This window comes from Pseudophryne corroboree, chromosome 7, assembly GCF_028390025.1.
Source record: "Pseudophryne corroboree isolate aPseCor3 chromosome 7, aPseCor3.hap2, whole genome shotgun sequence".
NCBI lineage: Eukaryota > Metazoa > Chordata > Amphibia > Anura > Myobatrachidae > Pseudophryne > Pseudophryne corroboree.
The window spans coordinates 39471658-39486269 of record NC_086450.1 but is presented as its reverse complement, the minus strand read 5'-3'; the positions used below and the strand labels follow the sequence as shown (position 1 = coordinate 39486269).

General features: G+C 47.7%; 1 protein-coding gene across 6 annotated transcripts in view; it reads right to left on the bottom strand.

Moving 5' to 3' along the window:
• ARMC8 (armadillo repeat containing 8) overlaps positions 1–14612 on the bottom strand; it is a 182327-nt gene that overhangs the window by 138978 nt on the left and 28737 nt on the right. For all 6 annotated transcript variants that reach the window (XM_063933049.1, XM_063933050.1, XM_063933053.1 and 3 more), the window contains exon 2: positions 3839–3915. In XM_063933049.1, the coding sequence (XP_063789119.1) occupies positions 3839–3915 (77 nt within the window). The remainder of the gene's footprint in view (positions 1–3838; positions 3916–14612) is intronic.

The window sequence follows — 14612 nt, the reverse complement described above, 5'->3', positions numbered from 1 at the left end:
AGTACCTTGGGTATGAGAGGCAGAGGAGGGAACACATACACTGACCGGTACACCCACGGTGTTACCAGAGCGTCTACAACTATTGCCTGAGGGTCTCTTGACCTGACGCAATACCTGTCGAGTTTTTTAATCATGTGGACGACTTCTGGGTGAAGTCCCCACTCTCCCGGGTGGAGGTCGTGCTGAGGAAGTCTGCTTCCCAGTTGTCCACTCCCGGAATGAATACTGTTGACAGTGCGATCACATGATTTTCTGCCCAGCGAAGAATCCCTACAGCTTCTGCCATTGCCCTCCTGCTTCTTGTGCCACCCTGTCTGTTTACGTGGGTGACTGCCATGATGTTGTCCGACTGGATCAACACCGGCTGACCTTGAAGCAGAGGTTTTGCTAAGCTTAGAGCATTGTAAATGGCCCTTAGCTTCAGGATATTTATGTGAAGTGATGTATCCAGGCTTGACCCTAAGCCCTGGATATTCCTTCCCTGTGTGACTGCTCCCCAGCCTCGCAGGCTGGCATCCGTGGTCACCAGGACCCAGTCCTGAATGCCGAATCTGCGGCCCTCCTTGGTGACAGGGTTATCCGCTGATGCATCTGAAAATGCGACCCGGACCATTTGTCCAGTAGGTTCCACTGGAAAGTTCTTGCGTGGAATCTAACGAATGGGATTGCTTCGTAGGAAGCCACCATTTTTACCCAGAACCCTTGTGCATTGATGCACTGAGACTTGGTTCGGTTTTAGGAGGTTCCTGACTAGCTCGGATAACTCCCTGGTTTTCTCTTCCGGGAGAAACACCTTTTTTCTGGACTGTGTCCAGGAACATCCCTAGGAAACAGAAGACAAGTCGTCAGAACCAGCTGCGATTTTGGAATATTGAGAATCCAATCGTGCTGCCGCAACACTACCTGAGATAGTGCTACACCGACTTCCAACTGTTCCCTGGATCTTACCCTTATCAGGGAATCGTCCAAGTAAGGGATAACTAAAATTCCCTTCCTTCGAAGGGATATCATTTCGGCCATTACCTTGGTAAAGACCCGGGGTGCCGTGGACCATCCCTACGGCAGCGTCTGAACTGATAGTGACAGTTCTGTACCATAACCTGAATTACCCTTGGTGAGAAGGGTAAACTTTGACATGAAGGTAAGCATCCTTGATGTCCCAAGACATCATGTAGTCCCCTTCCTCCAGGTTCGCAATCACTGCTCTGAGTGACTCAATCTTGAATTTGAACCTCTGTATGTAAGTGTTCAAAGATTTTAGATTTAGAATCGGTTTCACCGGGCCGTCTGGCTTCGATACCACAATAGTGTGGAATAATACCCCGTTCCCTGTTGCAGGAGGGGTACCTTGATTATCACCTGCTGGGTGAATGGCTTCCAAAACTGCCTCCCTGTCAGAGGGAGACGTCGGTAAAGCCGACTTTTGGAAACGGCGAGGGGGAGACGTCTCGAATTTCAATATGTACCCTTGAGATATTACCTGAAGGATCCAGGGGTCTACTTGCGAGTGAGCCCACTGCGCACTGAAATTCACTGAGAACGGGCCCCCACCGTGCCTGAGTTTGTAAGGCCCTAGCGTCATACTGAGGGCTTTTGCAGAGGAGGGAAAGGATTTCTGTTCCTGGGAACTGGGTAATCTCTTCAGCCTTTTTCCTCTCCCTCTGTCACGAGCAGAAAAGAGGAACCTTTTGTCCGCTTGCCAACAAAGGACTGCGCCTGATAATACGGCGTCTTATTTTGAGAGGCGACCTGGGGTACAAACGTGGATTTCCCAGTTGTTGCCGTGGCCACCAGGTCTAAAAGACCGACCCCAAATGTCCCCTTTTAAAGGCAATACTTCCAAATGCCGTTTGGAATCCGCATCACCTGACCATTTTACTGGTAGAATTGGACAACGCACTTATACTTGATGCCAGTCGGCAAATATTCCGCTGTGCATCATGCATATATAGAAATGTATCTTTTAAATGCTCTATAGGCAATAATATACTATCCTTATCTAGGATATCAATATTTCCAGTCAGGGAATCCGACCATGCCAACCCAGCACTGCACCTCCAGGCTGAGGCGATTGCTGGTCGCAGTATAACACCAGTATGTGTGTGAATACATTTTTGGATACCCTCCTGCTTTCTATCAGCAGGATCCTTAAGGGCGGCCATCTCATGAGAAGGTAGAGCCCTTGTTCTTACAAGCGTGTGAGCGCCTTATCCCCCCTAGGGGGTGTTTCCCAACGCACCCTAACCTCTGGCGGGAAAGGGTATACAGCCAATACTTTTTAAGAAATTATCAATTGTTATCGGGGGGAAACCCACGTATCATCACACACCTCATTTTATTTTTCAGATTCAGGAAAACTACAGGTAGTTTTTCCCTCACCGAAAAATAATACCCCTTTTTGGTGGTACTCGTATTATCAGAAATGTATAAAACATTTTCCATTGTCTCAATCATGTAACGTGTGGCCCTACTGGAAATCACGGTTGTCTCTTCACCGTCGACACAGGAGTCAGTATCCGTGTCGGCGTCTGTATCTGCCATCTGAGGTAACGGGCGCTTTAGAGCCCCTGACGGCCTATGAGACGTCTGGACAGGCACAAGCTGAGTAGCCGGCTGTCTCATGTCAACCACTGTTTTTTTTATACAGAGCTGACACTGTCACGTAATTTTCAACAGTACATCCACTCAGGTGTCGACCCCCTAGGTGGTGACATCACTGTTACAGACACTCTGCTCCGTCTCCACATCATTTTTCTCCTCATACATGTCGACACAAACGTACCGACACACAGCACACACACAGGGAATGCTCTGATAGAGGACAGGACCCCACTAGCCCTTTGGGGAGACAGAGGGAGAGTATGGCAGCACACACCAGAGCGCTATATATATATATATACAGGGATAACCTTATATAAGTGTTTTTCCCCTTATAGCTGCTGTATGTTTTAATACTGCGCCTAATTAGTGCCCCCCTCTCTTTTTTTAACCCTTTCTGTAGTGCAGGGAAGAGCCAGGGAGCTTCCCTCCAACTGAGCTGTGAGGGAAAATGGCGCCAGTGTGCTGAGGAGATAAGGCCGCCGAAAAGGGGGCGGAGCCTATCACCCGTTTTTCTGTATATTCTGGCAGGGGTTAAATGCATCCATATAGCCCAGGAGCTATATGTGATGCATTTTTTGCCATGTAAGGTATTTTTATCGTGTTTTATTGCGTCTCAGGGCGCCCCCCCCAGCGCCCTGCACCCTCAGTGACCGGAGTATGAAGTGTGCTGAGAGCAATGGCGCACAGCTGCAGTGCTGTGCGCTACCTTATTGAAGACAGGAACGTCTTCTGCCGCCAATTTTTCCGGACCTCTTCGCTCTTCTGGCTCTGTAAGGGGGCCGGCGGCGCGGCTCCGGGACCCATCCAGGCTGAACCTGTGATCGTCCCTCTGGAGCTAATGTCCAGTAGCCAAGAAGCCCAATCCACTCTGCACGCAGGTGAGTTCGCTTCTTCTCCCCTTAGTCCCTCGATGCAGTGAGCCTGTTGCCAGCAGGTCTCACTGAAAATAACAAACCTAAACTAAAACTTTCACTAAGAAGCTCAGGAGAGCCCCTAGTGTGCACCCTTCTCGTCGGGCACAGAAATCTAACTGAGGCTTGGAGGAGGGTCATAGGGGGAGGAGCCAGTGCACACCAGTTAGTCCTAAAGCTTTCTTTAGATGTGCCCAGTCTCCTGCGGAGCCGCTATTCCCCATGGTCCTTACGGAGTCCCCAGCATCCACTTAGGACGTTAGAGAAACACAAATTTGAATACTAACAAATACTGGCAGATTTTCATTCTCTTAATATTTACTTACACAACTCCTTGAAGCACTTTCTGGGGATCAGGATCAAAAAGTCTGTCCACATAGTGACGACTGCTTGCGGTAACCTCCTAAGGAGAACAACATTTCAGGGTTGATAAGTTACAGAACTAAAGACAAAGAAACCCTTAATACTGCATCTATCACACAAATAGAGATCAACACCTACAAAACCCACCAATCATACAACACACATACCTGGAAAAGCCGTCTTTCTAAATATATGTTTACCATGCAACGCATCCTAGATATTTATTCGTTTCTACTGTACTGTACTGTTGATGCTATTGTTTTCACCTGCAGTTACCACTAGGGGGCGCAAAATGGAGCAAATCAATTGTAGTTCCATTTAGGAGCACAGACACACACACCTACCTTTCTGATGCAAATTGCCTGTTATTATATTATGCACTGATTTTAGTAATTATCAGAGTGATTTTAGTTGCTGTATCATCCTGATGCTTTCATTATTTCTGCTACTGGGCTAAATAATAATTAAGTTTATAAGCGGGTCCTTCTCAGATTGATCATGTCTGCAGCTGTTGGATCTCCATTTTCCACCTCACACTATGGGAGAGACAGGGGGCACCTACAGGCAAAACTATTCTGCATTACTCCTGCTGGAAAGGTCAGGCCAAAATGCTGCAAGGCTGTTCAGAACAGATGGCCTCTGTGGGGCTTGTAATCCTGAGGACACAGAGCCACGGTTGGCTGAAGGGGATTCATCTCATGTGGCGGAACCAGCTTGGTTTAAAGTACTGATGCGTACAGTCCCAGCAATAGCGCCAAGGTGGCCTGTCAGCCATTCGCGGTAAGTAAAACTACCATTTTGCATACTTCTTTGCGTACCCTCTCTTGTTTCTCAGTCTGTTGGTCTGTGTCGGCCTCCCCCTCCGTCAATCGGGAGTTGCCAGAGCCATCACCTTTACTTGGTCATATTGTGAGGCTGCTCTGCATTATTTGGGATAGGCTGTAATTTACACAGTGCCAAGTCCTCTGAAAGTTCCATCTTATTCCAAAAATACTCTAGGAGCAATACCCAATACATGGTCTATCCATTTTGGATCGGGATTAGATGTTATGATCCCACTACAGGTGGAAAGCATTAGTTTCTGGGGGATGCAGTCAGGACCCCCACATAATACGGACAGCAGATTCCTGGGTGTAAGCACTAGGAGGAGGGCTAGGGTTAGGCTGTGGGATCCATTGAGATTTTGACTTTTGGGATGCCGATGATGGGATTGTGAGCGACATTCTTAACTAACCAATTTTTGGTTGACAAGTCATCAAAAAAAGTGAATGGTTCCTCCATCAGGAGGCGTTCAGCTATTGATGGGTCATTGGGGTCAGTTGGAAGTTCATTGGGGTCAGCTGGAAGTAGATCTCATGGCTTCCGTACCGGTATAAAAGCTAGACCTACATGAGGCAAGAACCCCGGATTCACAGACAGTCATGGCCGTAGCCTTGTTGATGCCATGAAGGTATCATCTTAGCATACATTTTTCCTCCACTTCTGCCACTACCACACATGAGCTTTTGAAACTTTGATACATCTACACCTTAGTGAATTCACACTAGTATTACAACCATGGGTGCAACCACATTCAGCAGGTAATGGACAGATTAAATTGCTTTAGGACAGTTGTTCTCAAACGGTGTGCCGTGGAACCCTGGGGTGCCTCGGGTTGGTGGTCCAGGATCAATTCAAATGATTTATGGTGAATGTAATAGGCAACATCTATGTGGACAATGTGAATCTGGTCACTCAACACATACCTGAACCCAAGGACAATTTACTTAAATCTATTTTTTACATTTCTCAATAAGAAAGCTTTGGCCTAGGGGTTCTGCGAAAATCTGATACCCTAGGGCGCAGTGATTCAGAAAAGTTTGGTAAAGACTGCTTTAGGGTGAAATGTATCAAACCTTAGAAGGAGATAAAGTTGAAAAGTTGGCCATAGAAACTAATCAGCTGATAACTACCCTTTTATAAATGGTATCTAGAAGTCAATTGTTTGTTATGGGCAACTTCATCTCTCTCCGGTTTGACACAGGTCCTCCTTAGATGGTTAGACATTTGTGTTAAAAGTATAAAAAATATTCTCTCTCTCAAATCAGAGTAGTAACTAAGCTGCTTTCTTAAAGTATTCTCTTCCACCTGTAAAATTATATTGTAAAGACTTGCTGAAGTCTAGAGATGAATTTAGTACAACGAGAGAACTGCCAGGAACTCTAATCTAACTCACAATGTGAAGCACCTATTAATAGAACTCCTGTGCAATGTTCCTTTCCAGCCAGCTCATGACAGCACTGTTAGGAGCATTTGTGGTGGATTTCTTTATAGAACAATGACCAATACTGTGTTACGGAGTATGAACCACGTAAAATAATATTTTATTTATTTATTTTTTAAATCAAGTTAAGTACGTTACAGATGCAACATTTTTCATCATCTTCTATAAATCGTTACCGAAGGATGTAAAACGGGTATCAGACTCTGGTTCACAGATCTCTGATTATGTCACATGATGGTAAAAATAAGATTTTACTTACCGATAAATCTATTTCTCGTAGTCCGTAGTGGATGCTGGGGACTCCGTCAGGACCATGGGGAATAGCGGGCTCCGCAGGAGACAGGGCACATCTAAAAAACTCTTTAGGTCACATGGTGTGTACTGGCTCCTCCCCCTATGACCCTCCTCCAGGCTTCAGTTAGGTACTGTGCCCGGACGAGCGTACACAATAAGGAAGGATCTTGAATCCCGGGTAAGACTCATACCAGCCACACCAATCACACCGTACAACTTGTGATCTGAACCCAGTTAACAGTATGATAACAAAACGAAGTAGCCTCTAAAAGATGGCTCACAACAATAGTAATAACCCGATTTTTTTGTAACAATAACTATGTACAACATTGCAGACAATCCGCACTTGGGATGGGCGCCCAGCATCCACTACGGACTACGAGAAATAGATTTATCGGTAAGTAAAATCTTATTTTCTCTAACGTCCTAGTGGATGCTGGGGACTCCGTCAGGACCATGGGGATTATACCAAAGCTCCCAAACGGGCGGGAGAGTGCGGATGACTCTGCAGCACCGAATGAGAGAACTCCAGGTCCTCTTTAGCCAGAGTATCAAATTTGTAAAATTTTACAAACGTGTTCTCCCCTGACCACGTAACTGCTCGACAAAGTTATAATGCCGAGACTCCTCGGGCAGCCGCCCAGGATGAATGCCACCTTCCTTGTGGAATGGGCATCTACATATTTCGACTGTGACAGGCCTGCCACAGAATGTGCAAGCTGAATTGTACTACAAATCCAGCGTGCAATAGACTGCTTAGAAGCAGACGCACCCAGCTTGTTGGGTGCATACAATATAAACAGCAAGTCAGACTTTCTGACACCAGCCGTCCTAACTATATATATATATATATATTTTAGGGCCCTGACAACGTCTAGTAATTTGGAGTCCTCCAAGTCCCTAGTAGCCGCAGGCACCACAATAGGTTGTTTCAGGTGAAAACGCTGACACCCCTTTAGGAAGAAACTGGAGACGAGACCCAGTTCTGCCCTGTTCAAATGGAAAAATTTTTAATATGGGCTTTTGTAAGACAAAGCCGCCCATTCTGACAATCGCCTGGCCGAGGCCAGGGCTAACAACATGGTCACTTTCCATGTGAGATATTGGTCAACAGCATGGTCACTTTCCATGTGAGATATTTCAAATCCACAGATTTGAGCGGTTCAAACCAATATGAATATAAGGAATCCCAACACTATGTTGAGATTTCACGGTGCCCCTAGAGGCACAAAAGAGCTGTATATGCAATACACCCTTTACAATCTGGACTTCAGGAACTGAAGTCAATTCTTTCTGGAAGAAAATCTACAGGGCCGAAATTTAAATCTTAATGAAACCCAATTTGAGGCTCAAAACACTCCTGTTTTCAGGAAGTGTAGAAATCGACCTAGTTGAATTTCCTTCGTGGAGCCTTCCTGGCCTCACCCACGCAACATATTTTCACCACATGTGGTGATGACGTTGTGCGGTCACCTCCTTCCTGGCTTTAACCAAGGTAGGTATGACCTCTTATGGAATGCCTTTTCCCTTCAGGATCCGGCATTCAACCGCCATGCCGTCACACGCAGCCGCGGTAAATCTTGGAATAGACATGGTACTTGCTGAAGCAAGTCCCTTCTTAGCTCCCCAGGCCCTTAGTCCTCTGTGAGCATCTCTTGAAGTTCCGGGTACCAAGTCCCTCTTGGCCAATCCGGAGCCACTAGTATAGTTCATACTCCTCTATGTCTTATAATTCTCAATACCTTGGTTATGAGAAACAGAGGAGGGAACACATACACTGACTGGTACACCCACGGTGTTACCAGAACATCCACAGCTATCGCCTGAAGGTCTCAAGACCTGGCGGAATACCTGCCCCGTTTTTTGTTCGGGCGGGACGCCATCATGTCCACCTTTGGTCTTTGCCAACGGTCCACAATCATGCTGAAAAAACTTCCCTATGAAGTTTCCACTCTCCCGGGTGGAGGTCATGCCTGCTGAGGAAGTCTGCTTCCCAGTCGTCCACTCCCGGAAAGAACACTGCTGACAGTGCTATCACATGATTTTCCGCCTAGCGAAAAATCCTTGCAGTTTTGACACTGCCCTCCTGCTTCTTGTGCCGCCCTTTCTGTTTACGTGGGCGACTGCCGTGACGTTATCCCACTGGATCAATACCGGCTGACCTTGAAGCAGAGGTCTTGCTAAGTTTGGAGCACTATATATTTGCTCTAAGCTTATTTATGCGGAGAGAATTCTCCAGACTTAATCACACTTCCCTGGAAATTTTTTTTCCCTGTGTGACTGTTCCCCAGCCTCTCAGGCTGGCCTCCGTGGTCACCGGCATCCAATCCTGAATGCCGAATCTGCGGCCCTCTAGAAGATGAGCACTCTGTAATCACCACAGGAGAGACACCCTTGTCCTTGGATATAGGGTTATCCGCTGATGCATCTGAGGATGCGATCCGGACCATTTGTCCAGCAGATCCCATTGAAGAATTCTTGCGGGAAATCTGCCGAATGGAATTGCTTCGTAATAAGCCACCATTTTTACCAGGACTCTTGTGCAATGATGTACTGACACTTTTCCTGGTTTTAGGAGGATCCCGATTATCTCGGATAACTCCCTGGCTTTCTCCACTGGGAGAAACACGTTTTTCTGGACTGTGTCCAGAATCATCCCTAGGAACAGTAGACGTGTCGTCGGAAAAAGCTGCGATTTTGGAATATTTAGAATCCACTCGTGCTGTCGTAGCACTACTTAAGATAGTGCTACTCCGACCTCCAACTGTCCTCTGGACCTTGCCCTTATCAGGAAAGCGTCCATGTTTCTTTTAAGAAAATTCATCATCCCGGCCATTACCTTGGTAAAGACCCGGGGCGCCGTGGACAATCCAAACGGCAGCGTCTGAACTGATATTGACAGTTCTGTACCAGGAACCTGAAGTACCCTTGGTGAGAAGGGCAAATTTGGACCTGTAGGTAAGCGTCCCTGATATCCAGTGACACCATATCGTCCCCTTCTTCCTGGTTCGCTATCACTGCTCCGAGTGACTCCATCTTGATTTGAACGCTTGTATGTAAGTGTTCAAATATTTCAGATCTCACCGAGCCGGTTGGCTTCAGTACCACAATATAGTGTGGAATACTACCCCCTTCTGTAAAAGGGGTACTTTGATTATCACCTGCTGGGAATACAGCCTGTGAATTGTGTGAGGGGGAGACGTCTCGAATTTCTAATGTACACCTGGGATACTACATGTAGGATCCCGGAGTTCCCTTGCGAGTGAGCCCACTGCGTGCTGAAACTCTTGAGATGACCCCCTACCGCACCTGAGTCCGCTTGTACGGCCCCAGAGTTATGTTGCGGACTTGGCAGAAGCTGTGAGGGGCTTCTGTTCCTGGGAATGGGCTGCTTGCTGCAGTCTTCTTCCCTTTCCTCTACCCCTGGGCAGATATGACTGGCCTTTGTCCGCCTGCCCGTATGGGGACGAAAGGACTGAGACTGAAAAGACTGTGTCCTTTCTTGCCGATATGTGACTCGGGGTAACAAAAGGTGGATTTTTCAGCTGTTGCCATGGCCACCAGGTCCAATGGACCGCCCCTTTATACGGCAATACTTCCATATGCCGTCTGGAATCTGCCTCACCTGACCACTGTCGTGTATTCGTCTGGCAGATATGTACATCACATTTACTCTTGATGCCAGAATACAATATATGCCTCTGCGCATCACGCATATATAGAAATGCATCCTTAAAATGCTCTATAGTAAATAAAATCTTGTCCCTGTCAAGGGTATCAAAATTTTCAGTCAGGAAATCCGACCAAGCCCCCTCAGCGCTGCACATCCATGCTGAGGCGATTGCTGGTCGTAGTATAACACCAGTATGTGTGTATATACTGTTATGATATTTTCCAGCATCCTATCAGCTGGCTCCTTGAGGCGGCCGTATCTGGAGACGGTAACGCCTTGTTTTTACAAGCGTGTGAGCACCTTATCCCTAAGGTGTGTTTTCCAACTCGCCCTTACTTCTGGCGGGAAAGGGTATACCGCCCATAACTTTCTATCGGAGGAACCCCACGTATCATCACACACTTCATTTAATTTATCTGATTCAGGCAAAACTACAAGTAGTTTATTCCCACCCTACAAAATACCCTTATTTGTGGTACTTGTGGTATCAGAAATATGTAACACCTCCTTCATTGCCCTTAACATGTAACTTGTGGCCCTAAAGGAAAAATACGTTTGTTTCTTCACCGTCGACACTGGGGTCAGTGTCCGTGTCAGTGTCTGTCGACCGACTGAGGTAAATGGGCGTTTTTACAAGCCCCTGACGGTGTCTGAGACGCCTGGACCAATACTAATTTGTCCGCCGGCTGTCTCATGTCGTCAACCGGCTTGCAGCGTGTTGACATTATCACGTAATTCCATAAGTAAGCCATCCATTCATGTGTCGACTCCCTAGAGAGTGACATCACTATTACAGGCAATTTGCTCCGTCTCCTCACCAACATTTTCCTCATACATGTCGACACACACGTACCGACCTACAGCACACACACAGGGAATGCTCTGATAGAGGACAGGACCCACTAGCCCTTTGGGGAGACAGAGGGAGAGTTTGCCAGCACACACCAAAATGCTATAATTATACAGGGACAACCTTTATATAAGTGTTCCTCCCTTATAGCATTTATATATATTTATATCGCCAAATCATTGCCCCCCCTCTCTGTTTTAACCCTGTTTCTGTAGTGCAGTGCAGGGGAGAGCATGGGAGCCTTCCCCTCAGCCTTTCTGTGAGGGAAAATGGCGCCTGTGTGCTGAGGAGAATAAGCTCCGCCCCTTTCTCGGCGGGCTTCTCCTCCCGGTTTTTTAATACTGGCCTGGGTTAAAATACACACATATAGCCTTAATGGCTATATGTGGTGTATTTCTTTTGCCAAATTAGGTATTTATATTGCTGCCCAGGGCGCCCCCAGCAGCGCCCTGCACCCTCCGTGACCGTGTCAGTGAGCCTGTGAGACAACAATGGCGCACAGCTGCAGTGCTGTGCGCTACCTCTATGAAGACTGAGAAGCCTTCTGCCGCCTGTCACCGGACCTCCGTCTCCGCCGTCTTCAGCGTCTGTAAGGGGGATCGGCGGCGCGGCTCCGGGACGAACCCCAGGCTGACCTGTGTTCCGACTCCCTCTGGAGCTCAGTGTCCAGTAGCCTAAGACTTCAATCCTCCTGCACGCAGGTGAGTTGCAAGTCTCTCCCCTAAGTCCCACGTTGCAGTGATCCTGTCGCCAGCAGGAATCACTGATTAGTTTAACCTAAAAAAGACTTTTCTAAACAGCTCTATAAGAGAGCCATCCAGGTTGCACCCTACTCGGCCGGGCACAGAAACCTAACTGGAGGAGGGTCATAGGGGGAGGAGCCAGTACACACCATGTGACCTAAAGAGTTTTTTAGATGTGCCCTGTCTCCTGCGGAGCCCGCTATTCCCCATGGTCCTGACGGAGTCCCCAGCATCCACTAGGACGTTAGAGAAAGGGGGGGAACTTGGGATTTTTGTTTACTTACCGTAAAATCTCTTTCTCTGAGTCCATCTGGGGGACGCTGCGCCGTTACTTGTGGGTTAGAGGTGTGTGGTAGTGGAGTTTGGCACAGAACTATCAAAAGCTGACTCCTCCCCCCTCTAACCCCTCCCATCTCCTTCCTGCTCAGCCCTGTTCAGTTAACGTTTAGCCAAGCCAAAGGAGATAGACCAGAATAAAAAAATTAACCAATTAAACCAGACAAACTATGGGAGGGATCGCAGCGTCCCCCAGATGGACTCAGAGAAAGAGATTTTACGGTAAGTAAACAAAAATCCCAATTTCTCTGTCCTCCATCTGGGGGACGCTGCGCCGTTACTTGTGGGACTTCCCAAAGCAAGCTAATGAGAGGAGGGAGACGTTGACGGCATAGCCGTCTGTAAAATACGACGCCCAACAGAGGCAGTCTCCAAACCAAAAGTATGAAACCGGTAAAACTTTGTGAACGTATGGACTGACGACCAGGTCGCCGCCCTGCATAGTTGCTCAACAGATGCACCACCGCGAACAGCCCAAGACGCTCCAACTGCTCTAGTCGAATGAGCCCTAATTGAGTCAGGAACCGAAACGTTTGAGGACACGCAAGCCTGTCTGATGGCCGAAGTTACCCAACGGGCCACAGTGTTCTTAGAGGCAGGCCAACCTCGTTTGGGAGCATCAATCAATACCAGCAAGGAATCCGTACGACGGAAAGACTCCGTGCGAGACAAATAAATACGTAAGGCCCGAACAACATCCAAGAGAGCCAAATGGGAATCCTCCCCCTGAGAAGATGACGGATTAAAAGCTGGAAGAACGATGTCCTGATTTAAATGGAATGCTGAAACAACCTTTGGAAGAAATGAAGGCTTTGTCCGCAGCACCACCCGATTTTCATGAAACACTAACAAGGGCGGCCTGCAAGAAAGAGCCGCCAACTCAGACACTCGTCTAGCTGAGGCAATCACCAAAAGAAAAACAACTTTTTGTGTTAGATAACGTAGTTCCACAGATTCTAGAGGTTCAAATGGAGACTTTTGAAGAGCCTTAAGTACCAAGTTTAAATCCCAGGGAGGAATCGGAGGAACAAAAGGTGGTTGAATTCGAAGTACTCCCTGCAGGAATGTTTGAACCTCTGGGATGATTGCTAATTTCTTTTGAAAAAGGACCGACAAGGCCGAAACCTGACCCTTCAGGGAAGAAAGTTTTAAACCTTTGTCAAGACCCTCCTGGAGAAAGGAGAGCAGGCGAGGAAGTCTAAACAAATGCGGAGTCAAGTTCCTTTTCTCGCGCCAAGCAATGTAAATACGCCATACTCTATGGTAAATGCCAGAAGTCACCGGCTTTCTAGCCCGAGTCATTGTCTGAACAACCGCACGAGAAAGACCCTTTGCCTTCAGAATGTTGGATTCAAGAACCAAGCCGTCAAAGCCAGCCGATTTAAATCTGGGTGGCGACAAGGTCCTTGAAGAAGAAGATCTGGTCGCAGAGGGAGGCGAAAGGGATCTCCGACGACCATGCTGCTTAGAAGAGTGTACCACTGTCGGCGCGGCCAATCCGGAGCCACCAGAATTACTGCAAGGCCTTCTCGCCGAATGCGTTGGAGTAGACGTGGGAGCAGTGGAATTGGTGGGAACACGTAACCCAGCTGAAATTGCCACGGAGCTGTTAGTGCATCGATCAGAAATGCTTGAGGATCCTGAGTTCTTGATCCGTAAACCGGAAGTTTTTTGTTGAGGCGTGACGCCATCAGGTCTATGTCTGGCATTCCCCAGCGATCCACTAGAGAAAGAAACACTTCCTGGTGAAGTTCCCATTCTCCCGGATGAATCGTGTGACGACTCAAAAAATCTGCTTCCCAGTTTTCGACTCCCGGAATGTGAATTGCTGAAATCACGGGAATCCAATGCTCCGCCCACGTGAGAATCTGAGCAACCTCTCTCATTGCGGACCAGCTGCGAGTTCCTCCCTGTTTGTTGATGTAAGCCACTGCCGTGGCATTGTTGGATTGCACCCGAACTGGATGGCCCTGCACCATGGTCTGAATCCGAATGAGAGCATATCGGATCGCTCTCAATTCCAGAATGTTGATTTGTAGTTTTGACTCTTGATTGCTCCAGCGCCCCTGTAAATGATGAGTCTGGAACACTGCTCCCCAACCGCTGAGGCTTGCGTCCGTGGTTACCATCATCCAAGACCAGACCGTGAACGGCGCACCCTTCCTCAGATTGTGACTGTGAAGCCACCAGTAGAGCGACTGACGAGTTCTTATCGACAAGCGTATCAACTGCAGTTCGAGACGTGAATCCGTCCGAGTCCAACAGTGGAGAATCTGAGCTTGAAGAGGTCGGGCGTGGAATCTGGCGTATGGAACTGCCTCGAATGAGGACACCATCTTGCCCAGTACCTGCATGCATCTGAGGACTGACACTGCCGGCAATTTTAACAGGGTTCTGATTCTGGCTTGTAAGTCCTGAATCTTGTCTGTAGGAAGAAACACCTTCTGGCTGTTGGTGTCGAATAGAAGACCCAGAAAAAACATTTTCTGTGACGGGAGTAAAGACGACTTTGGAAAATTGATTATCCACCCGAACGACTGTAGAGTCTCTATCGTTAGACGCAGGTTCTGAGTGAGAA